Source organism: Alosa sapidissima, chromosome 19, assembly GCF_018492685.1.
Source record: "Alosa sapidissima isolate fAloSap1 chromosome 19, fAloSap1.pri, whole genome shotgun sequence".
Classification (NCBI taxonomy): Eukaryota; Metazoa; Chordata; class Actinopteri; order Clupeiformes; family Clupeidae; genus Alosa; species Alosa sapidissima.
Genome location: NC_055975.1, coordinates 2,187,817 through 2,214,096, shown reverse-complemented (window position 1 = coordinate 2,214,096; position 26,280 = coordinate 2,187,817). Strand labels below are relative to the sequence as shown.

At 44.3% G+C, this 26,280-nt stretch overlaps 1 protein-coding gene across 16 annotated transcripts in view; it reads left to right on the top strand.

Annotated features, from left to right (window-relative positions):
* LOC121693692 (ryanodine receptor 3-like) overlaps nucleotides 1-26,280 on the top strand; it is a 202,678-nt gene that overhangs the window by 5,591 nt on the left and 170,807 nt on the right. For all 16 annotated transcript variants that reach the window (XM_042073304.1, XM_042073303.1, XM_042073292.1 and 13 more), the window contains exon 2: nucleotides 24,601-24,720. In XM_042073304.1, the coding sequence (XP_041929238.1) occupies nucleotides 24,601-24,720 (120 nt within the window). The remainder of the gene's footprint in view (nucleotides 1-24,600; nucleotides 24,721-26,280) is intronic.

The window sequence follows — 26,280 nt, the reverse complement described above, 5'->3', positions numbered from 1 at the left end:
ATATTTGTGTAGTGTATGTGTGTTTGTTCATGTGTGTAGCCTTGATAACCTACTCACACACACTCACATGCGGGCATGCATGCACACACACACACACACACACACACACACACACACACACACACACACACACACACACACACACACACACACACACACGCTCAGGCATAGCAGTCTGTCATAGTCCTGACACGTGTGGCATGCCTGAGTATGTCGTGGCGTTGGAGATCTTTGCTGTCCTAGACTGCTGTGCAGGAGCGGGCCCAGCCTTACCGTGGAGATATTATCCTCAGCATGTCTGTGTCTAGCAACCTGGGTGACAGTGTGACTCTCCCTCTCTCTGTCTGCGTGCCTATGCTCTGACAGGTGTGTGTGCGTGTGTGTGTGTGTGTGTGGTAGGGTGGGGGTGGAGGGTGGTACCAAAGTCACATCCCTCACTTCCCTTCTTTTCTGGAAGCGTCTTGATGGGAGGATTTCAAGCACCTTGGCTCTATGGAGGCTATAGATTCTGAAAGAGGGATAGAGACATGTAGAGACAGGGACAGAAAAAAAGGAATGTCAGAGATAGAAAGAATAAGTGGGACAAAGAATGTGCAGAGGGGCATAGAGAAGAAGAAGGAGGTTGAGAAAAAGTCAGAGACAAAGAGAAAGAATGATAGAAAGAGAAAGTGAGACAATGTGTGTTTGAAAAGAGAGAAAGAGAGAGTGAGAAAAGAACAACAAAAGAATGACAGAGAAGGAGAAAGAAGGAGAGAGAGAAATTAAGTAAGGGTGAGAAGGATTTCTTTAAAGGCCAACATGTGAATGGTTGTAGTCTCACCTTTATAATTACATTCAAAAAGGAAAAATCTATCTGTGTGCAAAGACCTTTTTTTAATTGGGAAACGTCAAAGAGCAAAACAATCTTAAGTCTCTCTTGATAGATCTTAGATTGACCTGGCGCTAGCTTTTGTCACATTGAGTCGTTTTATTTTTTTCCGACCTCGTGTAATGCCATCTTGTAGACTTTCACAAAGACACACAGATGTACATACTGATACATTACACACATATGTAGTATGCACATTTACAGTATAGACTGTACACAGTGTGCTTAGCAATGCAGCTTATCCTTTCTCAATACCCCCTTAGCAATCGTACCTACAGTACACAAAGTGTTTGACAGCTGTGTGTCTATATAAGGCGTCAAGTTATGCTCAGAAGCTAGGTTGTCCAGATCAGAAATGGAGGTATTCTTAGCTGTGGAAGTGCTGAGCTGTCTCTCATGTTCTACAACAGTCACCCCCCACCCCCTCCACACACTCCCTGAAACATATACCCTCTTTCGTTTCCCCTCTCCATCTGTCCTTTCTTCATCATCACTTCCTACTTTAATTCTTCAATTCTGCCCTTCTTATACCTGTCTGGCATTTGCATACCCCCTCCCTCCTAAGCCCCCCCCCCCCCCCCCCCCCCCCCCACCCCATCAGCTCTAAATATTTACTTGCTTCAGCAATTAACATCTAAGTGAATGGCCACTAGAACAAGAGCTGCTTAAATAGGTCACACACAAGGCTTCTGGTGCAGAAGTTAACTATAAGAAATGGGCTGTTACTAGGGAATATACTGCGTCAAGTGCCCTTTAAAAATCAATCTTCACCTGCAGGGACGGTTGCCAGGTGTGATGAATACCAAGTCATTTCAGTGGCTGTTTCACGGTGGGAGATATGCGCAAAGCCCCCCCATCCCCCAAAAGGGGGGAAATCATCCCACACAATGTTAGTCATGAGATTTAAATCCAATTAAGCTAGTGATGAGGCTTTTTGTTGGAGCTTAAGCAAGGTGCAGGCTACCCAGAATCCATGCTGAAAGAATGCTTGCTCACTATCATAGTCAGTTGAATATCCTGATAGATGGATTCTGTTCTGTCTTATCATGATTCCTGTGTGCTTGAATGACTTGATGTTAAAGGTGCTCTAAGCGATGTTGGGAAAAGTCACTTCTGTTGATGTTCAAACAGAACAGAGAGTCAGCCCGTCCCTCCCGTGCAACTGAAACTCTCCTGAACGCACATCTTGTCAGTGAATGGCTGGAAAAGTTTGTTGTTTCATGGTCCAGGCTGCACCAAGCTGTTTTTGTTGCCGTTTTTTGGAGCCTGGGCTGTCTACAGAGACTGCATTTTTTACTGTGTATTCAGGGGACAGGCAGCTAGTGAACTGTGAGGAGATGTTTACTGTATGTGACAAAAAATGTTTTAGCTTAGAAACCGTGTGACATCACTTTGAGCACCTTTAAGGGATAATAACTGTGCTGTATATTGTGCTCTTTGTGATCCTTTAATAGACTTTTACACGTAAGCTGTTCTCATTAACTTGACTGATGTCATCAGGGTTTAAGCGAAGAAGCAAGACCATCATGATATTGTCTTTTGTTGAATTAAATTGAATTGAATCCTTCTCCATGTGATTACATTGCAGATGTGTGTGTTCATTGTACTTCTGATTTCTGCACAGTCTCTTCAATGAATGATACAAAAATTGATGAAAAACAATTTCAGTGCAACACAGTGGTGGAATACTGACCTGCATGCCCCGATCTGTAATAACATGTAAAATAATACAATGGGAAACTGCTATTGATTTTATCCTGCTCACTTTTTTATTTGCACCTCTGAGCCAGATAGCACAGACATTTAAACCCATAGTCCTGTACTGCTCCACTGATTTTCTCCACCATGCTCATTAGGATTATTTCATCACCTATAAAGCCTTTTCCCCTCTCTTTTTTTCTCTGGTCCCCGACATCTTAAAGGCAGTGCTGGCTAGTGAACAGAGAAAGAAAGAGGAGGACTTATTTGAACTGGAAGCATTTCTCAGTAGAAATCTTTTTTCTTCTTCCTCCTCTTCTCCTATACCCTCTCTCCTCTCTCTCTCCCTTTTCCTCTGTCTCTTCTCTCTCTCTCTCTCTCTCTCTCTCTCTCTAACTCCTGGAGGATGAGGAGAGACAGATGAGATGCTGAGGGGAATGAAGCCAGTCCTCAGCCGTGAGACAGGCAACTGAATGGCTGCTGTAATGAGCTATCGATCCCCTAGCCCTGCTAAATGAAGAAATTTCCTCAACAATGTCAGCAGGCAACGCCGTTAGCAAAGCTGATCAGTGTTTTCAGCCCACCCCCCATCCAACCCCCCTCAAATATATCTGACCCCCATCCCCCCCTTGCTCAACTCCACACACCGAATCACTTGGCGAGTAAATTGTCCTCGTTATGAAGATGGATCAGAGATGTTAGTTGTCTAATTTTTTGTTGTTGCTCAGACTGTCCAGTGGTCTAGCCTGTGACTGATGTTAAATTAAGTGCCCAGGTGCCTCGCTGCTGACCGGAGCTGCGTCAGCAGTTGGTTGTGCTATACGAATGGACCACAGCACATCTTTTCTTCCAACAACACTGATCAGGGGATGCGAGGACAGACACACACACAACACACACACTCACACTCACACCTTAGACTGAAAAGTCTGCTAAGTAATCCCTTGCTTGATTGCAAAATGAGTGACTTGAATATGTCACCAAGCCTGTCATCAACACTGTTAACAATTGCTTGGAGAGGACAGCTTCTTCACCAATGGTATTAGACGCCGAGCTTTAAATGAAATGCTGCTGCAGTTAGAGAGTGAAGCCATCTTCAGTATCTTTAAAGGATAATTCCGATATTTAGCACTTTGAGTCCCTTTTCTGGTTTGTTTTGGATGAACTAGAGTGGTGGACACCGACATGTAAAGTTAAAGGTATACTGCAGTTTCAGGTATTTTTGGCGACTGTAGAGCTCCCCCTAGAGTCTTGATATAGTTATATTTACTCTGTCATTGTAAATAGCCTACTTCTCATAGCTTGTTCCCCCTGTACACAATGAAAATGCTTTTGATTGTGGAGGTTCAAAGAGCTATATTACTGACAAAGTAATGTTTCATGATTCTTGCGATGTAATGTTTCATGATGTCTTCAGGTCCACTATTCTTGGAGTTGCATGGCTGGTTCTCTCATTAACGACTCACTACGGCTATGCTGTATGGATATGCTAGGTGAACGATTCCTCTTTTACAAGTTTGTTTACCATCAAATTGGCTTTGTAAAGGTTATATTAAGGTGAAGATCTTGCATAGTGTACCTTTAAAGTGCAGTCAGTGATCGTACGCAATTTCAGGCCCATAAAGTTTTTTTTTTGTCACATTCAGCAATGATCTCCTCATGATGCGCTAGCTGTCTATCGTATGAGAAGACTAAAAAAAAACCTGGTGTCTGTAGGCAGCCCAGGCTCCAAAAATTGGAAACAAAGAAAGTTTGGGCAGCCTGTCCCCCAAACAAAAATGAAATCCTGTATGGACTTTCTCTGATGGGGGGCTATCTCTCTGGTGTGTTTTGTTTGGTCCTTGGTTAAAATATAATATACATTGTTTTAAGCAAAAGTCTCTGCTAATACATTTAAATAGACACATAAATATAGACACAAACATGACTTCCAGCGCAATCGCTGACTGCATATTTAATATCCTATAAACTAGCTGACTCTCTATATGACAATTTGTCACTGGCACTGGACTATGAAAACCTACAGCTCTGTGACGGACATATAAGTGACAGCACCTGGAGATTCCACCAGCCCAACAATTGCATCAGGATGCTATTCTGAACTCTGTTACATGTTCCTGTTTTCCTGTCAGTCTTTTACTGGGATTAGCTATTAGCTGTGATTGAGTATGACATCTACCTGAACACATCTGTGCCTGTGACAGGTGAGAATGAAAACAGTGGCACCAGACCTTTAGCACCAGGCTAATGAACTTGGAAAAAGGGGTGCTAACGCTTTAGAGTCAACCTAATGAAATATGAAGAAAAGATGCTAATCTTTAGACTAGGCTAGTGCTAATTTTATAGGTGAAAGGCATGCTAGACATTCATTATTGATTTAATAGTGAAAAATTTTGCATTTTAGGTCTTAAAATGACAGTAGGCCTGGCTATATCAACTTTACAGACTATTGTCAGACCAACATTAATGAATACAAATTATACCATGTCATAGTCCAGAAATTACATTGCAGTATTGTAGAGCAGCATTCAACTGAGAACAAAAGGAAATGGTTTATTCTGTGAGTGTAATAGCAGTAATAATCAGCGGTGCACTGATAAAAAAAATTGTTGAAGACAATAGTGTCTTGCTCCTTGTCATGAAGTATTTATTCCGTAGACCACACAACTGTTGGAGGGTTTGAATCTAATTCCTTTGGCAGGTATCTGTCAAAAAGTCCTCCATTACCTTAAAATGGAATGTTTTAGTCTGCCATCAGAGGAAGAGAGCAAAGCCTTAGTAGGTGTGAATGAGACTCTGGCCCTGTCCTTTGGCATTAGGGCCTGAGTCGGGTCTCTCTCTCTCCTTCTGTCAGCTAGCAGGCAGGCTGGGCATTAGCTTGCACTGTACCAACATGACACCTACCTGACACATGTGCTCATGTCACTTGTGTGAAGGTGACAGCAGTGTGAGGCTGGGAGAGAGAGAGCGAGAAAGTGTGTGGATGCCTAGGGTGAGGGTGGTGGGGCAAACTGTGACAACCTAATCCAATTTACTTCATGTCCGCTCTGTACCCTCCATGGCTCGGCTCACAGGCGCAACCCCAAAAATCCTTTTCTACTCATGAAGCATTGTCATCGCAGCTGCAGGACGCTACCTCTTTCTCTATTTCAGGCTGAACCAGGGGATATGTTACAGGGAAGGGTGGCATCACACATTTCTGGAATGGCTGCATGGCAAATGCGAGTGATAAATCATCTTGCTCTGTGCCAACTGTAAAGGGAACACCCTTGGTATATTACCTCTTGTAAAATAAACAGGGGGTTTATATCTTGGCGGTCAGAACTTAGCAAGTAGAAGCCATGTGAATTGAGAATTGAATACTTGACCTCACTTAAAGACTAAAATAGACTGTAGGCTACTACTTTTCTGCACACCATTAATGTTCACATACACACACACACACACACACACACACACAAACACACACACACACACACAGACACACACACACACACACACACACACACACACACACACACACACACACACACACACACACACACACACACCTTTCTCTAACAAACACATGCAAACACACACACACACACACAGCCTCAGACTTATTAATTTGTCTATATTCAGTGTTTTGTGGCATTCATGTTCGATTTGCTGTGTTCTCCGTCTTTGAACCAATAATGAGGTTAAATGAGTATGTCAGCTACTTCCTCCACTTAGCCGTAAATAAAGTCAAATGTCTGTATGGTTGATGGAGGTGTCATGAAGATGAAAACGAATAGTGGCCTGATCCTGGTGTTGACATTACCTACGTATGCCCACACTGCATCAGTGCGGATCCAGTAACTCATGCTGAAGTGACCGGCCTGCAAATGGGGTGCCCACTGCCGTCACAGGACCAATTTTAGCCCGAACATGCTTGTCGTGTACCTCCATACATATGTTTGCATGTGTTTGTGGCTGTCACAGACTGTCTGAGTGGTTACTTCCTGCACAAAGAAGGATCTCTCCCAACATGCACCCGAGAATCAGGATCTCAAATGACTGAAGTGGAACTACTGTATAATTCAGGAGGCTTTGCAAATGTTTGTCAGTGCCGCATTGTTCTGGAAAAGTCTGGTGGTACTCTTTGTCGTGTGACATTAGCACGACCCCATTTCCACAGGAACACCAGAGGAGAGCTGTTTTTCTGTTCCCAGTCGCTCTACTTTTTAGAAAATTGGCCTCTAATGTGTTTCTGAGTCACATTCACTCTCACTCACACACTCCAGCAGGGCTGTATAAAGAGTTTGTGACATAGTCCAGTTTGCACAAACTTTCAGTCTGGGTACTGTCTTAATCCACAGCCTTAAAGGAAAACTCTGGCAATTTTTATGTTTCTTGAGGTCACCGATACAATGATTTCTATTTCGGTATGAATAAAAAACTAAATAAAATAAATTAAAAAAAATCGGATACCTAGCTTGAAATTGTTGCAGCTAACAGCTAGAGCAATCAGGCAGCTACAGTACTCTGCGTGCATGATTTCAAAAATTGTCAGAATTCTCTTTTAACATTGAGATTACATGTGCAGTCTCACTCTGAGCTAACCGTTACACTGAGAGACACTTGTCTTCCTCTCTTTCTCTCTCTTTTCCCCTCCTCTTCCTGCCTTGCTGATGCCCACTGCTCTAAGCCTGATGTCCAATATTGACGACAGCGCCATTCCCCAGCTCATAAAAGATTCATGCCACTTTAACAACTTCTGCATCTGTTCCTTGCCACAAGCACAGACCAGGAGATATCTGGGCTTTTATTTGGACTTTGTTGAAACACAGTCAATGATGTGTGTAATAAAACAATGTATTATTCTGCTACGGCAGCAACTAAGCAGGCTGACCAGGAACTGCTGAGTGTTGGCTGGGAGAGAGAGGGGATATATGGCAATGGTCAGTATTAGGGGTGTGATAGGGTGATGTGTTTTCTCATACCCTTAGGCTCTGACCTCGGTGTTCAATGTCAATCTCTCTCTCTCCCTCTCTCTCTCTCTTTCTCTCTCTCTTGTTCAATCCTTAGGACACACACACACAAAGAGGCAAGATGTGCCATTAATAACTGCTCTAGTGTTCCAGGTTCTCTTAATTCCAGACCTGGGCCAGACATGATCCACACACAGCTGCCATCTTGAAGAGCTATCTCCCTGGTTAGCAGAGGCGGACAGAGTACACAGCTTCCTTACTTGAGTAAAAGTAGAGATACCCCTGGCTAAATTTTACTCAAGTACAAGTAAAAGTACAACAGTCAGATGTCTACTTAAGTAAAAGTACTGAATTACTAGATTTTCTAAATAATGCATTACTACTGCCACAGTGCTTACATTTATGTACAGAAATGTCCTACATGGAGTTATGAAAAATGTTAATGTTAATACCTTGGAGAATGTAAAAGGAATTGAAAGTAAAATCAAGTCATTTCCATATTTCTACCATGTTGCCAGGGATGGACAGTATTTCTAATACATGTATTTCAAATACAAAATACTATTTTGTAATTGAAACACTTGAAGCGAAAACTATCACTATCAACTATTAACTATTAACTATTAACTATCATTAACTATGATATCATTAACTATGATTAACTATCATTGTTCAGCAAATTGAAATAGTCTCGCGAGGTGGGGCCACGGGTTGGCACATTCCCGGCACCCATAACCTGCTGTGTCTTCATCCATTGTTTCGTCCATGATGTCGTCTCTTATCTAAATCTGACCATGGAGTTGACTTTGACGGAAAGCTGAAGGTGATTGCTGATAGGCTGTCCCAATCGGTGGTGCCTGCACAATCCAATCACGTTTGAGAGGGAAACAACAAATTGAGGGTTTCCGAGATTTTTCTTTTTTCATTTTGTTTTTTTAGAAGAAGTAACGGGTACTCACGGTTATGGATAGAAATGTAGTGGAGTAAAGAGTACAATATTTGCCTCTCAAATGTACTTGAGTAAAGTCATGAGTACTCCCTAAAAATGATACCCGAGTAAAGAACAGATCCCTCAAAATTGTACTCAAGTACTGTACTCAAGTAAATGTACTCCGTTACTGTCCAGCTCTGCTGGTTAGTGGCCTGAGCCTGATGGCTCACACCTGAGGCTTGGCTCAGAAAATCTCACATAAGGTCACCTCAAGGTGACCAACTCTGTTGATTCTAACTAAGGCTGTCAAAATAACTGATTAATTTCGATTAATTAATTTGAGAAAAAATAACTGATTAAAAAAAATAGTGCAGATTAATCGATTCTGTATGACCTTTGACCCTAAGCCGTTCTAGTCAGTAACCATTAGACTGTAAAATGAAGGAGAGAGAAGAAAATGTGCTGCCTAGATCATTGATTGGAACATTTACTTTTAAAAAACGGCCTGATGGTGTTGATAAAAATAAAGTGTTGATTAAAATAAAGTCCTATGCGATGTCTACAGCAAGGAATTTACATATAACCGGAGTTCGGCAACTCTAAAGTCGCTTATCAATGCAAAGAAATAGTGTTGACATTGAGGGGAGTGTTAATTTATTTTCATTGTGTCCCCTAGCCTAGGTTATATTTGTGGCCTGAAATGTCTTGTATGTGAAAAAAAACTTCTTCCCGAAGCACTTTTGAATTTATTTCCTCAGCATATTAGGTCATATCATAGATTATTATGGCCATTATTTGAACAGTGAAAATAATAATAAAAGAGTTTTTTTAACTTTAAAGGACAAGTTCGGTATTTTACACTTAAAACCCTGTTTTCAGATAGTTTATGATTAAATAGAACGTTTAAGATTGAAATTTGGACACATGCTGCAGTCCTGAAAATTTTCGGTTTCTGTGGTAGCACCCCCCGACCTCCACAACGCTGCATAGGTGCACTGGAACAATCTTTCTAAAACGCATTAGACTTTCGTTTTCAAAGATGCAAAACTCACCGAGTGGTCAAGGGTGTTCACTGATATGCTCACACAAAAATCGCTATTGACAGCCCTAGTTCTAACATTAAATGGTAGTGGTGGTGAAGGTGGTTATGGTGATGCTCTCTGCAGTATTGCGGTAAGATTGGACAGTGATGGTGGTGGCAGTGGTGGCCTATGCTGTGTTGCCCTTGGTGGGCTCTTTGCAGTGTTGCAGCAATATCCGACAGTGTAGTCCACTAGAATAGAACAGTGTTCTGGGTGTTACTCCAGTGTTCTGACATTAAAGCGCCATAACAAGTTACTGACCAAACAAACAGGGTACTAAATGCCACTAACAACTGTAGCCCAAACATGATTGTCAGTGTACATCCACAGATATGTTTGTGGCTATCATTCTCTATGCCCTCTTGGAGATCACAGTGAAGGTGGTCATGGTGGCCTGTGATGTGTTGCCCCTGCTGGGGTATCTCTGCAGTGTTTCAGTAAGATCGGGCAGCTGTCCACTAGAAATGCACACTCCTCTGTCCAGTGTGCTAGGGAGCATTACTGAGAGTCGCTGACAGAACACATTTCCACATTTTTATGTGCTTTCCCAAGGAAATTAGAGCCTGCGATTGATTTCTGATGCGCCAGAAATTGCACTGCAAGAACTTGTGGGCATATAAAACATAGTTAGACCTCTACCTCTGCAGACTGGCAGTTCTCGCCTATTAATGATATTTTCTGACTCATTTTTTGTCATTACTTAGTGCTGTCTGCTTCCCCCTCTTTGTTTCTCTCTGTCCTTATCTGCATCTCCTCCTCCTGCGTTTCTTTCTCTCTCTCTCTTTCTCTCTCTTTCTCTTTCTCACTCTCTTTCTCTCTCTCTCTCTATTCCTTAGAGCTCCCATCACATCAGCACTGAGCCTTTGCCTTGGTGCCTGTCAGCTGCATGTAGGCTACTCTCTCTCAGGAAGCATTAGAGCAACACCACATCAGCATCAGCTGTTACGTTTGTCTCAGGCTCTGATGAAGACAGTTCAGCTGCAGTTCACAGAGACTAACAGACCCCCCCCCCCCCCCCCCCCCCTTATTTTCACTGTCCTTCTGATTGCCTAGACTCAATCACAGATGCACTATTCTGTGGGTCCTTATTCTGATAACCGTCTGAGTACCAATACAAAACTCTTCCTGACCACCGGGAGTAGGTGCATGTTTCTCATGTTTATGTAGTAACTGCTAAGTCCTTTTTGTGTGTGTGCAGTCAGGAGATTGCACTGGGGAAATATATCAAGGGTGAGCAAAGCAGACAGTATAGAGGCCAATCTACTTACAGTGCCGGAGTGTGTGGGGGCCTGTGCTTTTTACATAGATTTTCTATTTTATTCTCTTAGAACAGAGCATAATCTAGTAAGGGACAAATCCTCCGTGTGCATCCGCGATAAATCCTTTAGTATGAGAATGATTTCTTTCTTGAAAGTGCCTGTAGTGCTATACTGAATGTGCAGTATACAATGCAGTGGGTTTTTGTAGTGCAGTGCAGTGCAGTATTGCTTGTATTAAAAGGCATTGTTTGTGTGGAGGAAAACTACAGTATGGTTGTGGCAATTGTAAATGTCTACCACCTTTCAGATGAAGTCAGATACAGACAGCTTAATTTGGCTTCTATGTGTGTTGCAGTAGAGAGCACAGTGGGTTCAGCAAAGGCAATCCCTTCCTCTTCACACGGAAAGTGCAACATGCTGTGTTTGTCACTATGTGTTGCAGTGATTTGTCAGTCTGCTTTTCAAAACCATGCAATGTAAGCTAAGTAATATGACTTTCTGCAGCACAGTGCAATGCAAAAAATAAAATAAAAAATATACCGGTATATATATTGCACAATGCACTATGCCAGTTTCCTGTCATAGATGATAGATTGGGTGTTATGGCAGCAAGCGTTTGGAAGGGAGTCCCCCCTCACACACACTATGGAAGCCTTCGACCTGTTTGGCTGATGAGAGTGTTCAGATGCCAGGTGATTGGCAGTGGTATAGTTTGGCCGTAACAGTAGCAGGGCTCTTCTGTGGTTAAGACAAGCTAAAACAAGCTAAAACCTTTGCTTTCCCCAAGCTAAATCATTTGCTTTTCAGCCTCAAATGGTAACACAAGATGTAACACAACTCATACTCCTTGACCATTCAAAATGCGTCAATTCAAAATGCGCAAAATGCGTGAAAAAGTCAAAAGTTTTTTTACATGTAAGAGAGATAAAAAGAGAGATCTTTCTGGAAGACTGCACAATCCCCTGTTCCCACTAAAGCCATCGGGTGTGTGTGTGTGTGTGTGTGTGGGGGGGGGGGGGGGTGAAGAAAAGCTTTTTGCCCAAAAGCCCACTCTGGTTTGTGAGGGGGGCCAGAGGGGTTTTGTTAGTTGTTCACCGTGCTACACTAGCAGTGGCCACCATCCCTTGGGTGTGTTGCCCTCCATGTGAAGAGGCAGGAGTGAGGGGGTGGGAGGAGTGGGGAGGAGGTTTGTACAAGCTTTCCACTATTGTCCACCGAAGGCCTTTAGCTATCTGAAGGAAAGCTTTCAGCTCATCAGCTTCCCTCAGGCAGGGGAATGGAGAGAGAGGCACAGAGGCATATCTGTGTGTTCTGAGTATTCTGCAGACACAGCTGAGTTAATCACTGGTCATAAAGTCAAGTCAAGTCAAGTTTATTTATATAGCGCATTTCATACACTGTGCTTTACATAAACAAAACCAAACAATAATAACAAATAAAAGTTGAAAGACATTATATAGTTGCAAATATCATTGGTTTATACTACATTGCTAGCCTAGAAGCCAGCCCGAACTTACCCCTCCCACAAAATTGCACAAAAGTTGAGATTTTGGAATTCGGTCTGGAGTCTATATGCCAGGTTAAGATGTGTTCAGGCCAATCAAATTGTTTGGGTGGGATTTATACGGGGATGGACACCTGAGTGTGCTTGGGTTGTATTTGTTTACTACAAAAAGGATGTCACTAGAGAAGCAACATGTTCAGATTCCACTATTGCTTCTCTTATACATTGTTGTATTGACAGCACAATAACTTTAAAAGACGAACAAAAAAAGTGATTTTTTTTTAAAAAAGAAGGATATTTTTGCTGATCTCCATACGGGATTCACAAATTTAATTTTGTTGATCTTATTGGTTAGGTCTATCAATTACATACAGTGGCATTTTTTTCCTTGTATTGGTTAAAACACACCCTATAATCAAATTCAAACGATGTTTGATAAGAATTCCTGCTATATTATTCCTGCTAAGTATTTTTCAATGTGTTTAAATAGCCAATGGCTAATAGTAACTATTACGTTTCCTTAAACCTAAATCACATGGAGAGATGTCAAAACAAATCTATGCCAATTATGAAACATGCAGGACAGTACTGGAGTAATGACTCACTGTGTGTTAATTGTGCTAATGGGTGTTATTATGACCTAAAAAGACCTAGCAGTTTTTCCATTGATTTTTGGTCGATGGTTCCTGGGTCCCTGGGTAACTGAAAAACTGGTCACATGTAGCCCACTAGACTGATAAGGAATATAATCTTTTTGCCGGGGGGCCACCACCCCCCTGCATTGCCCTCACCAAAAAGCAACATTCACAGAATAACTCGCCAACTGTTACACCCAAGATTACAAAAATGACCACACAGCCACACTGGCACACACACACACACACACACACACACACACACACACACACACACACACACACACACACAAACATACAGAATCCAGTGAATAGATAGCATAATGATCTGAGGGGGTATGGTGGAGCCATGTGGTAGATTTTACAGCACAGCATCCCAACTTCAGAGAGAGGGAGAAGGGGAAGATGGGAGGGAAATGGGTATCTGACCACAGGGGCACTTTCATAAGACGGGCATCCCGGGCAAATGTCAGTCACAAGCGCCAGTAGATTTGCAGACACACACAGACACACAGGCACATTAATTTGTACAGACAGACATTCACACACTGGCACACCTTGTAAAGAAGTAGCACAGCGGTGCATAATATTGCGGCTGCATGATGGTATAAGTGTACTTACGCAATGCATACAGACAAATAGCAACCAAGCATGTATGACTTGCAACCTAAAAGGAGTTGCAGGAGTAGGAGATGGAGAGTAGTGATGTGATGGTCATATTATGTATGTGTATAACTATTCTTTGGAGATGATCATTTCTTGACCAGTTTATTTTGCAGTGATTATTGTAAATGTTGTCCAAATTACGTAATATTGATTGTCATTCCAAAGCTACATATATCCATGGAGGTACAGTACGATATGAAAACTCAGACACGTCTGTCCTTTACTGCACTTAATGGGACTGCACACATGAAGCTGCACTATCTTTGTAAAGACACTGTAAGCCCCAGCAGAATAGCACATTGGAATTCCCTGCATGTGTTTTTAGTGTTTGTATGTGTGTGTGTTTTTACCGTAATTGAAGGAAATGGCTACGCCTGGGAAAGACCCACTGTGTGTGCTTATGTGTGTGTGTTTAAGGTAATTCAGCTCAGCAATGATCCTTATTTCACAAGTACCATGTACAGGGTAATTTGATATGTCCATTTCACCTGAAAACAGCGTAGTCAACATGATGCAGTGCCTTCCTCAAACCCAGGCATTTGCTTCAAAGACGGAAAAATTACACAAACAGGCGACGATAAAGGTGTAATTTGCAGCTGCAGTGTGATTGATCGTACTAGGTGTAATCAGCCATAATCAGCCTGAGAGCAGATGTAGGCTGCGCATGCAGGTGTCCACACACCATGAAGTAGGGATGTGTGTGCTGAGTCTTACAGGAGAGGAGAGAGGAGGGGGAGAGTACGGTAGTGATGCGTATATAGTTTACATAGAGAGAGTTGAAATAGGTGTGCATCATGGTGTTCTTTCTGGTTATGGTTTAGATATGACAGATGCTTTTGTCTAAAGCGACTTACAGTATATGAACAGAATTGAAGTATTGAATAGTGTCAAATAAAGTTGAAAAAGCCTACATTAAGCATAATAGTAATGCTAGTTACAATATCAATAATAGTATCAGATATCAACATTAAGATAATGAGTTTTCATATTAACAAAACCATAAACATACAAACCCTAATAAGAGAATGAATGAATGAAGTGTAAGGTGAACAGATGAATGTTTTTAATCTGTGTTGCTCATACATTTGTTTATGGGATCAATATGTTCACATATGCGCTTGAGTGTGTGTGAGGATCAGTTAGCTTGCTTCACTTGGTTCATTGTGATAGTCCTAATATCCTAGTCATAATGCATCTGGTTGCATTAAAGGTGTACATGAATGTGTGGTTTTGTGTGTGTGTGTGTGTTTGGGTGTTTGTATGTGTGTGTTGGTGTTTGTGTGTGTTTGTGTGTGTGCGTGTGTGTGTGTGTGTTTTCTCTGTGACACCTCATTCAGTGTGCGGGCACTGCCTCGTCTCTTTGATGAGTCATCGGAGCAAACTGCTCAGCCATCTCATCTAAAGCGGCCCATCAGCCGCGCACCCCCACCCCCCTCCCGGCAGTCTTAGTCACCGCATGTTTCCCCAGGACCCAGGCACCGCCACACAGCTCCGGCTCACCCACGACCACTTTGATCGGAAACATTTTAGCCGCTTGTCAGAAAGAATGTTCCAGAGCACCGTTTTACCTGCGTTGTGTCTCACGGTTTGTCTTTGAAAGCGATGGCTAGCCTTGACTGTTATGATATCTACCCATCTTGTCTCTAGCCTTACGAAACATTTTAGGGACAATTACCAGAGAGGCGTGAACATAGATCTCTTCCTCCACACGGTTCAAACGGGTTCTTTTGAAACTAAAACAGCTTGACGCTCATGGACTACAAATCTTGTTTAGATAGAGTGAGATGACATGCAGTAAGGAAATGTAATCGTGAAGTTTATGAAATTATTTCAGGCATCTGGCAGCCTTGTACTTGTTGTGCTGTAAGCTAAACTCTGAACGGTGGAACTGGAAGGCCTATCAGTTTACAGAGGGTGATCGTATTAGTGCCTGGGGGGCATCTGCCCTTGTCTGTAAAGGCAGGAGATATTCAGTTTGGGGCCACGAGATTTGATCTCATGGCCTTTTACAGCTATGTTGAGATTTAGGTACAGTGCCCTGCTGTTGTGGAAGAATAAAATGTACATCACACAGGGGTTGTGAGGTTGAGTGATACATTGCGTATGCTGGGTACGCCAAGGTCCAGGTCACACTGTCTCCAGATAGCCCTACTCTGAGTTCATTCATATGGAAAATTCAATGTCGGAGTGATTTGTTCTCTGAACAATGAAAACAAAATTGAGGTGAAAGTAGATAACCAGCAGAGAGAGGGGTGGGGGGGAAGGGAATCCAGGATATTCCACATCCAGAGTCAGTCATATGAAGAAAGACATGCAGAATCTGTAAGCAGTGCAAGCAGAGGCAGCCAGAAGAAATTATGTAAGAAATATCAGTAATAGACTAGAAATTGTGTGGATGCTTTAGCTGTTAGAACTTGCTTATCTCTTCCTGTTCTCTTTTCTTGTTTTCCCCAAAATAATGTTCACCTACACCAATTTGAAATGCCCTTGTTGGATGCAGTTAGATTGTGGGTGTTGGCGGTGTACTCACCAAAGCAACAAAACCATTTCCTGAAGAAGTCTTTCCTGGTGGTTCACAAGTTCAAGCCCCACCTGTGTAGTTACGGTTTTCCAAATGTGTGTGTATGTGTGTGTGTGAGAGAGAGAGAGACATAGAGAGAGTATGTGTGTGTGTTGGGGTGGGGGGGGTAGTGTTATGCTAGGCCTGTGGATCTACTGGAGCTTGTGACTGACATTTGCCCGGGATGCCCGTCTTATGAAAGTGCCCCTGTGGTCAGATATCCATTTCCCTCCCATCTTCCCCTCCCTCTCTCTGAAGTTGGGATGCTGTGCGTTAGCTGCCTACCACATGGCTCCACCATACCTCCTCAGATCATTCTGCCATCTATTCACTGGATGTCATGGCATGGGATCAAGCATGTGGGGGTGGGGAAGTTGGTGTGGAGAGAGGAAGAAGAAGCGAGAGCTCTTTAAATAAAGGAGTCCAGCGACATGAGGCTGAAGGCTTTACTTTATGGCCGCACATCTCTCAGCCGATAGGGATCTCTGCCACTATAAATCTTCCTTAAACGCTGTTGGAGGAGGGGGGGGGGGGGGGTGGTGGTGGTGGAGTCGTGCACTCACCACCTCTCTTGAAAATGCAAACACACAGGCGCACACACACACAAAGGCACACACATGCACACAGACACACAGACACACACACACACATACAGTACACACACACACACACACACACACACACACACACACACACACACACACAGACTCATGTTCAAACAAACTTATGTTTCGACTTATTTAAGTTCTGGAACAAGGGTGCCCTATCTCCATGTGTTAAAAAAAGACAGAAAGATTTACTTCATTTTAAAGAGGTGACGGATTTGTGACACTAAGTTATGTGGGCAGAATACAGCTCCAGTTTCCAACATGTCACACGAGCCCAAGTCAGATTTGACAGAGCGGACCACATGTTGAGTTACCAGATAAACACTGTGTTGGTGTGTTTGGAAACACATTGTGAAATGATTGGCATCTGTCTTAGCTGTGTTTCTTAAAAATGTGTCAAGGCAGCCTGTGATTACACTGGAACTTTAGAGTCCTGCATGGTGGCAGAGAAAAACAGTTCCCTTAAATGATGCTGTGGTATTTGCAAGGAAGTTGTCTGTGTGAAGATGTTGAATAGATGCAGACTCCCCAGGACTTTTGAATGAATAATGCTCAATCCTATTCCAAAAGCTTTCTTTTTTGGTCTCCCACAGAAAGCTATTTTTGCATTTCTTCTGGTAGCCTACTGGTTTACATACATTTCATAAATGTTGATTACTTTTTGTGACAGACTTACAGAAAAAAAAACAGGATAGCAGACAAGAAGACAGGAGTTGTTTAAAGCCACACATTAAAATTCAATGTGCACTGTGGTCTGTAATGAGAAAAAGTAGTCTGTTTTGTGGCTCTGAAGTCCTGGAAAATGTTTTGAACAGAGTGCTGCTGGTCTCAGCACTTACAACTGAATGCAACTGAATGTGTCTCCCCGTCTCTGGCTTGAGGATTACACAGTTTGCCATGAATCTTAATCTACTTTATACTGCATGTGCATGCTTACACAGAGGGCAAAACAGAGGCTTGATGAAGGACAGACAGAACCTTCTCTAGGACATAGATCAATGCCTGGAATTGTGTGTTTACCACTACCGTTACCGAATCTGTTAGAATGTCATAGCTCCTCTGCCAAGCAGGTTATGTGGTTATTTTGTCTGTCTGTCTGTAAACAGGATTACACTACTGGCTGTTTTTCATGGTGGAAAGGTGTAGCATTAGCCTGACGTCGTCATACAATTCTAATTTGAGTCTGATACTGCTCCATTGGATGTGATTATGGGGTGTGTTTCAACTGATAAAGGGGGAAAAATGTCTCTACACTCAATTGGATAGACCTAACCAATCAGAGCAATGAAATAGCTTACAGTGAATCCTGTAGGAAGAACACCTGAACCATCCTTCTTTTCCACAAATGCCTTAACATTGTTTTCTGGTCATTTTTTTTAAGTTATTGCACTGTCAATATCTTGTACAACAGACGCGATAGCAAAATATAGCTTCTAGTGGATAGCGTCTAGCTTCTAGTGGAAGGGTTTTGTTGCAAACAAAATCCACCGATGCATGCTCAGGTGACGTGATAGACGAGGCACTCTGGTTTGGGAATGTTGCTTCTCAGTGGAACAAGTCCAGACCGAACTTCCCCATCTCATATTCTATAGGTGGGGCCAAGTTCATGCTGGCTTTCCAGGCTAGTGTAGCATGGACCAAAGAAAATAATATGAAATGTTGGAGTGGATAGTGAGGTACATGTAAAGCAGCTCATAATGTCAACAACCAACTAATAGCACACAATGCAGGCCACTGCAGTAGGAAGTATCATTCACTGAGACTATATGGATGAGAAAAACACAGAAAATCAAACCTGTTCCAAAGACTCAGTGTTTCCCATACATTGACTTATTTGTGGCGGCCCACCACAATATCAACATTGACCACCACACAATGATTTTCCAGGTTGTACTAAATTGTGCTTAAACCTGGTTAGCATCATAACCACGCTGTGCTAATTTGTTAAAAACTGTTTTATTCAAGTTAATTCTGCAAACCAACCACCACAAATGGAATTCAATTATGTGGGAAACACTGAAGACTTCATGGAATGGAAAGAAGGAAAGGAAAGTTTGGCAAAACATGAAGGATTGGCAACACATGACTGGCACAATGACACATATATTTGTAATCATACAACAATTTCAAATGCAATACAATGGCCTTTAGTATGATAGTAATGTAATTGTACTGGCAAGGCAGGTGCAAGCCTTGTAGAGCCTTTATTCTGCATGTTGTGGAGAGTAAGATTGGTTGGGGTGAGGGGGTTGGGGCTAGCACTGGAAATTGATGTAAGTCAGGGATTGATGTCCAGGTTAAGAGGATGTGTCGTGCAGCCATAAGCAGGCTTTTAGCTGTGGCCTTTTAGCTTAACACTGTCTCTAAGGCCCTTTACACATTATGCATGTGCCAATGCACTTTGTTCTTTGAAGGCAAGGCAAGGCGAGGTGAGGCTGGGTGCTGCTGTGCGCCTACGTCCTTTGAAGAGATGAGAGGTGAAGATCTCCCAAGCAGAAAGGCTTAACTGGCCTGCCCTGCCCAGCCAGCACAGCAGTTTGTCCTCTGCCTAAGGAAGGCACAGCATAGCAAATATAGGTCTGGGCAGTAGTGGGACACCATAGGGCTTATCATGCATTGTGCTAGAGCATTGTGCTCTTGGTACAAACTTGACTATTGATCAATAAACTGGCAGGTCTTTAGTCTTTGATCACAAATCATATCCCATCTCATGAAAGCCAGGCTTAACCAGGGCAGGACATGCAGCAATTGGCCTGATGTATGGGTGAAAAGCAGACATATCACTGAATTTGACACAAGTGATAGCTGTAATATGTGATAGCTCTTTCAGCCTTGCAGGTTTGGGCCTCTGTGTGTCTCAGTTTGTTTTCATCAGAAACTCTACAAAAGCTGTTGAGGTATCTATGGGTGTCCAGGCATGCACATACAGTATGATGCTGAAAACAGAAGTGTTAGCTGTGCATGAGCAGTCCTAAAATGGATATGGTGGATAGCAGTGGATACATGGTGCAGATGCATGTGTGCAAACAAACAAACCCCATTAAAGCTACAGTATACTGTATATGCCCAATCCAAAAATTAATAAACCACATAAGTATACACACACACGTACACACACACACACACACACACATACATACACGCACAGACATACGCGCACATGCACACACACACGCACGCACACACACACACGTACACACTCATACACACACACACACACACACACACACACACACACACACACACACACATACAACACAGCATAGTGTAGTGGTGCATTGAGGGCTCTGCAGACCCTAAGCGAATGCTGCAGTGGGCTATTGTGCAACATCTCTCCTTACCATCTTACCATCCCATAGCAGCCCATTGTCTCTCTCTCTCTCTCTCTCTTTCTTTCTCTCTCTCCACTCCACTCAACCACAGAGCCTTACACCTGGTTTCCATCCCTTCACAACACTGGTCAGCTCATAGCCACGCTCCAGATTTTAAGTAGGTTACAGAAACTGGTAACTTTTTGAAACACACTGGAAATTAATGTAATTCAGAAATTCTTTTGAGGTAGACAATGCTTACCTTACTTAACTTAGTTGGTTGTTGTCACATATGAGGTTATCGGAAGCAACTTCAAAAGTAGCTGAGTTTTTTTTTTTATTTGATGAGATCACTTACAGATGGCTTTGAACATGAATATATTAGGACTTTTAGAGTGCCTTTAACAGCCCACTCTGTCTGTAAAGCTCCCACAAGTTGACAATTGATTCTAATTAAATGTATCCCTGAGCACACTTGATATGATGCTCTTTAATCAGATAGCATCTTGCATCACATATAAGGCCTCTCTGCAACTTAGGAAAAAACCCACATGTGGGCTCTGCAATGAGTGTGCTCATAACCATAGGAAGCGGAAAGGCGCAGCTGGCTTTCTCCCGAGCGGTGGCAACCCAAAGGGAGTTGTGTTGGAGAGCCGAGTTACATCAAAGCCGCTAAGAGTTTGTTTTGTAAGTTCATTATTTCATTTAAAAAAGCTGAACACTCTGATCAATTACCTCTGCTCTGTTTTGTAGTGTAAATTGCCCCAAGGATGTTAAGCTAACTTGTAGCGCCCTTCCCTTCAATAAGTAGCTTTTTTTTCTTCTATGTGTCAGGAAAAACACACATTTTAAGTACAAAACAAAAGAGTTGGGATAAAAGAGCTTAGACCCCTGCTGTAATGAACTCACATTCAGAGAAAAAGTTAAGTGTTTATGGATACCTATGGTGTTGCATTATAAATGAGAATTACATAGGATTATATAGATTTGTTTAGTGATCTCACAGTGATTCTCCTGGGTGAAACATGTATAGCATGTATTTTTAGAACAGCATAACATGCTATACATACAGTATGATATCATTATGTGCTCATAAACAACACAGAACACTGTAATTAAATGTTGTTTTCTAAACAAAGTTCGGGAGGAGCCTTCGGGATGATTGACAGCAATTAACTCTGCCACTGCCGCCGCAGGGTAGGCTATTTAAGCCGACCTCCTTTTCCATACGTCACACGCTCCGGCGTCCGCGAAATCATTCAGTCTGAGTATCGTTCGCATAGACAAGACAGCTATCATGGAACTGGAAATCCACGCCTCTTCCAGCGATCTGGAGGACAACTTCGTCCCGCCAACACCCGACACCCAGGGCCTTCCGCCGGGCGAAAATAATCCTACTCGTTCCCCTCGCCGCCAGCGTAGGGAACCCAGGACACAGGGTCGCAGAAGGCGCTCCTCTCCTGCTCCCGTCCGGGGCAGCATCTCTCGCTCAGTAGCCTCATCTCGCGGCAGCACCAGGACCCAGCGCCAGCAAGGCGACGACCCTATTCACTGGACAGTGGCTCGCATCCGCAGCACTCTCCATTCCCGCGGCGTCACGTTCCGTAGGTCGGATAGGAAGTTCCATCTCCTCCGCCTTTTAACGCAGTCGGATAACCCGGTCTTTTCGCCCCCCCCCGCTCCCCCCCTTTGTTTTCCTCTCCGGAACAGGAAGCAGGCTGCTCTTTCTGGCATCCCGGCGCGGTTCCTTCCGCCGGCCATTCAGCCGGACGAAGCTCACACCACCAGCCACCTCGCGAACCGGGCACGCCGACAGCACTCTCCGGCACCACACGCTTCAGAGCGTATCATTCCGCCGCTTCAGCCACAGCTACTGCCACGTCAGCGGCTCAGGCTCCTTCCCGCCGACTTTCTTCCCGCCGCATCTGCACCGTAGTTCCGGATCCGACCCCACTCCTCCAGATGGCCCCGGTAGCGACCGCGTCGCTACTCCCCCCACCCATTCTTTCCCACCCCCATCCACCTCCCCTAGCCAGGACTCGGTCCAGGGCTGCCCCACCTCCAGTCGTTCCGACGACTGCTCCCTCCCTCCCCCCTTTCCCCCTCCCCTTTCCCTCCCGGGAGCCACGTCTGTTCAGCACGCCTCAACTCACGAAGCGTCAGCTCGAAGATTCCACTCGCTGGCTCCCCATCTCTCTTACGAGCTAGCGAGCACCTGGTCTCAGCCGGCGCCGATAGCGACCGCGTCGCTACTTCCCCCTAACCCTCTTTCCTTCCCCGTCCCACTCCCCGCGACCCTGTCCCAGGTTGCTCCACTTCCGGTCGCGTCAGCGACGGCTCCCTCCCCCCTTTTCCCCCTTTCCCATCTCTTCCCCGGCTCCGCGCTAGACCAGCCCGCCGCAGCGGGTCATTAGCACTCAGCGAGTGCTGTGGACCACGAAGTCCCGTTCCGGCTTCCAAGCTATTCACTTGCCACAGCAAAGGCCCTGCCACCGCCTCCCCACGCTGCAGCATTCGAACCAGCACCAGTCACAGCGTCCACCAGGAACCTCATTTTGTCAGAGATTCAGAAGCTTGGCTCCAGAGGCGGACCCGTACCCTACTCCACTCCCCAGCTTTTCGGAGACCATCTTCCTATAAACCACCCCCTCAGCTACCTTCAGCCCATCACGGCCGACCTAGCCCTCCAAGCCCTCGCACCCAGGACCATGCAGTCCTACTGGACTGCTTGGTCTTGCTTCAAACAGTTCCACGCAAAGCACTCATTACCATTTCCCAGTTTCGATGCAGTCACCATAGCATCATTTATCACCTACGCCCACACTTCACTCGGGATCAGAGTCTCTTCCATTAGAGTCTACCTAGCTGGCATTCATTTCTTCTTCAAACTCCTCCACGGCTCCGAATGCCCTTCCTTCTCCGACACCAGGATAGGCTTGTTAATTAAAGGTATCCGTAGGCAACAGCCAGTCCCCCAAGACTCCCGCCTCCCTATTTCCTCAAGCATTCTCGCCACCTGCCTCGCTACCCTTCGCCACCTGCCTCGCTACCCTTTGCAAAGGGTTCATTTCACCACATTCCGATTTCACCATCTCCGTTATGTTTCTACTGGCCTTTTTTGGGCTGCTAAGATGTAGCGAGTTTACATGCCCTTCGTCCCTCTTCATTCCCGATGTCCACCCGTGCATCGCAGATCTAGAGCAGCTAGACCAAGACACCATTCGATTTACCATCAAACAGAGTAAAACCTACCAGTTCCGAAAAGGACACTCCATATTCATATTTAACTCCGCCTCAGATCTTCAGCCTTTCCGATACCTATCTCACTACATCTCATATCGGTCAGCTCAAGCTTCGTCTACTAGCCCGCTCTTCGTGTCAGATGAAGGGCTACCCATCACTCGCCACAGGTTCCAGACACTCTAAAAAACCATTCTAGTCAAATCTGGTTTTCCCGCGGACCGCTACTCTGCACACTCCTTCAGGATAGGAGCTGCCACAACAGCTGTGCTCAACGGCTTATCGGAGCAACAAATTAAAATACTGGGCCGTTGGTCCTCGGATGCCTACCAGTCTTACATCCGCTCCAATCTAGCGGATTTACGACTCGCTCAGCAAGCACTTATGTAGTCGGTAGCGGCCTTTCTATGTGATCTTTTGGGGTGCAAGCGGTCATCGCTCTATTGCGATCTCCGCTCCAGGCATTCCAGGACCACGGACAGCTACCTTGCCAAACACGCACTTCTCCCATACATTTAGTCTAGCTGAAACAATCATATCGAAGAGCGAACTAGTGAAATGTTGTTTTCTAAACAAAGTTCGGGAGGAGCCTTCGGGATGATTGACAGCAATTAACTCACCCACTGCCGCTGCAGGGTAGGCTATTTAAGCCGACCTCCTTTTCCATATGTCACATGCTCCGGCGTCCGTGAAATCATCCCCTCTCCTCCCCCTACTCCTCCATTTCACCTATTGCCCTGTTACTCATCCTCCTTACACAGGGGGGTGCAAGCGGTCATCGCTCTATCGCGATCTCCGCTCCAGGCACTCCAGGACCACGGACAGCTACCTTGCCAAACACGCACTTCTCCCATACATTTAGTCTAGCTGAAGCAATCATATCGAAGGGCGAACTAGTGAAACAGGAATAGCCGTTTGAAGATGATACACTATTTGCAGTAACATCATCTTAAAAAGTGTCAAACCCACAGGAAAATGCTGATAGAATAGGCTATACAGCAGTCAAACTGTCAGATGCTCTTTTTTGAGACTGGGAATGTAGAAAAAAATAGCTCTTACAGAATACAAATGTATGTTCTGTGGGCACGCATGGTTTAGCATGTACTGTTGTTGCCAATGGGTTCTCCTGGGTGCAAGGGCAGAGGGGGAGGCCCGCTCTGGGTGGGGCTGGGCACAGTTCGCTGGCTGGCCTAGCCAAGACAGAGAGACAGAGATGGAGAATTGATTTATCGGCGTGCTGGCTGCGCTGTGCCTGCAGTAACCTTCTGTTTTATCTCTGACAGGATGATGAGGTGGTGCTCCAATGTGTCGCCTGCATCCAGAAAGAGAACCGCAAGTTCTGCCTCACCGCCGAGGGGCTGGGGAATCGACTCTGCTACCTGGAGCCCACCTCAGAGGCTAAGGTAAGGATTCCTCTCACCCCCACACCCCTTACACCCTACACCCCCCCAAAACAACTTAAAAGGGCATGAAACACAGTTGTGCAATTTTTGGATCAAAGGCTACTGTAAGTCCTGCTGTCATACACCACCACCAAGAATAAGAATAAAAAACAGATAGAACAGAGGAAGAATATTTGGTTGATTTTCTTATGTGGTTACATTGTAGTAGAAATTGAACTTCCATGTTTTGTGTACAGCTTCATTTTGCATGCTGTAGTAGTAACACTTGTAAGGGCTAGTGCAGGAGTGCAGTGTCAGGCCACTGCTCACTCCTGGGTAGTCATCATGAAGCCACTGGAGGGTAGATGCTGCAAGAAGGACGTCTCAGTACAGAGCTCCCTTTGAAAACCTTTATCAGAGACTAATTAAAACTTGGTCCTTCCAGAGTGATGGAAAGTTATCAAAGTCAGTCCACTCCACACATGGCAGAAGACTGAGCTCTTCTGTCAACACTTCAACATCTGATATACTGTCACCTCTGCACCTCATGCTCAACATGTCTGCTGTTTATTTTTTGCTTGGGTGAGGTTAGTGTTGGAGCTGTGGAATGGGCTGGCTCTCTGGCAATTATGTGTCTGAATGGAAACTCACTCATGTGGCTCTTGAGCCTCCTCGATCAGCTGGAGGGGTGTGATGCAGGGATGTAGCCAACTTGTCAAGGGGTTGGGTCATTTCCTTCAAAAGAGTACTTGATTATTACAGATGAAAAATTATGTGTGTGTGTGTGTCTGTGTCTGTTTGTGTGTGTGTGTGTGTGTGTGTGTGTGTGTGTGTGTGTGTGTGTGTGTGTGTGTGTGTGTGTGTGTACACGCCAAATCTTACACAGAAAAAGTTACACGAAGAACACCAGCCAACCACTGCAAGTGAATGTTCAGATATAACCTTCGATCAGTTGGCTCATGGTTTTTCAAGGGTAAAGGAAACATCAGGGACAGTGCTTAATGTTTTCTGCTTTCAATGATAACCTACCTACCTCTGTCTACTTCCAATTAGTATTCCTTCACCTCAGAAATCCCCAGTACACTCAAGCACACTGCTGATGGTCGCCTCAGAGATCGGGGTATGTGAAGTGCTCCTGTTAGATCATTTTAGTCTCCTGACTGCTACCTCCTTGGTGTAACTGCTGGGAGAGAGAGGAAAAGGAAGAGAAAGAGAGAGATGGAGAGACAGAAGGCAACAGATAGAGGGTGAAAGAGAGAAGCAAGAAAGAAAGAGAGCCAGAGAGAGGGAGAGATAGAGGGAGAAAGAGATACAGACCAAGTCAAAAGAGAGTGAAAGAGAGAGAGAAAGAGAGAGAGAAAGAGAAAGAGAGAGAGAGAGAGAGAGAGAGAGAGAGAGAGAGAGAGAGAGGGAAAAAGGGAGAGAGAAGGAATCCCAGGACACATCTCCAGCGCCATGGTAACTGCATGACTTTGGAGGCAATCTCTTATTAATCCAGTGCTCAGTAACCATGGAAAAAGAGACAGAGAAAGAGTGGAATAGAAAAAAAAGATAAATGGTGTACCCATTTGGAGTTTTAAA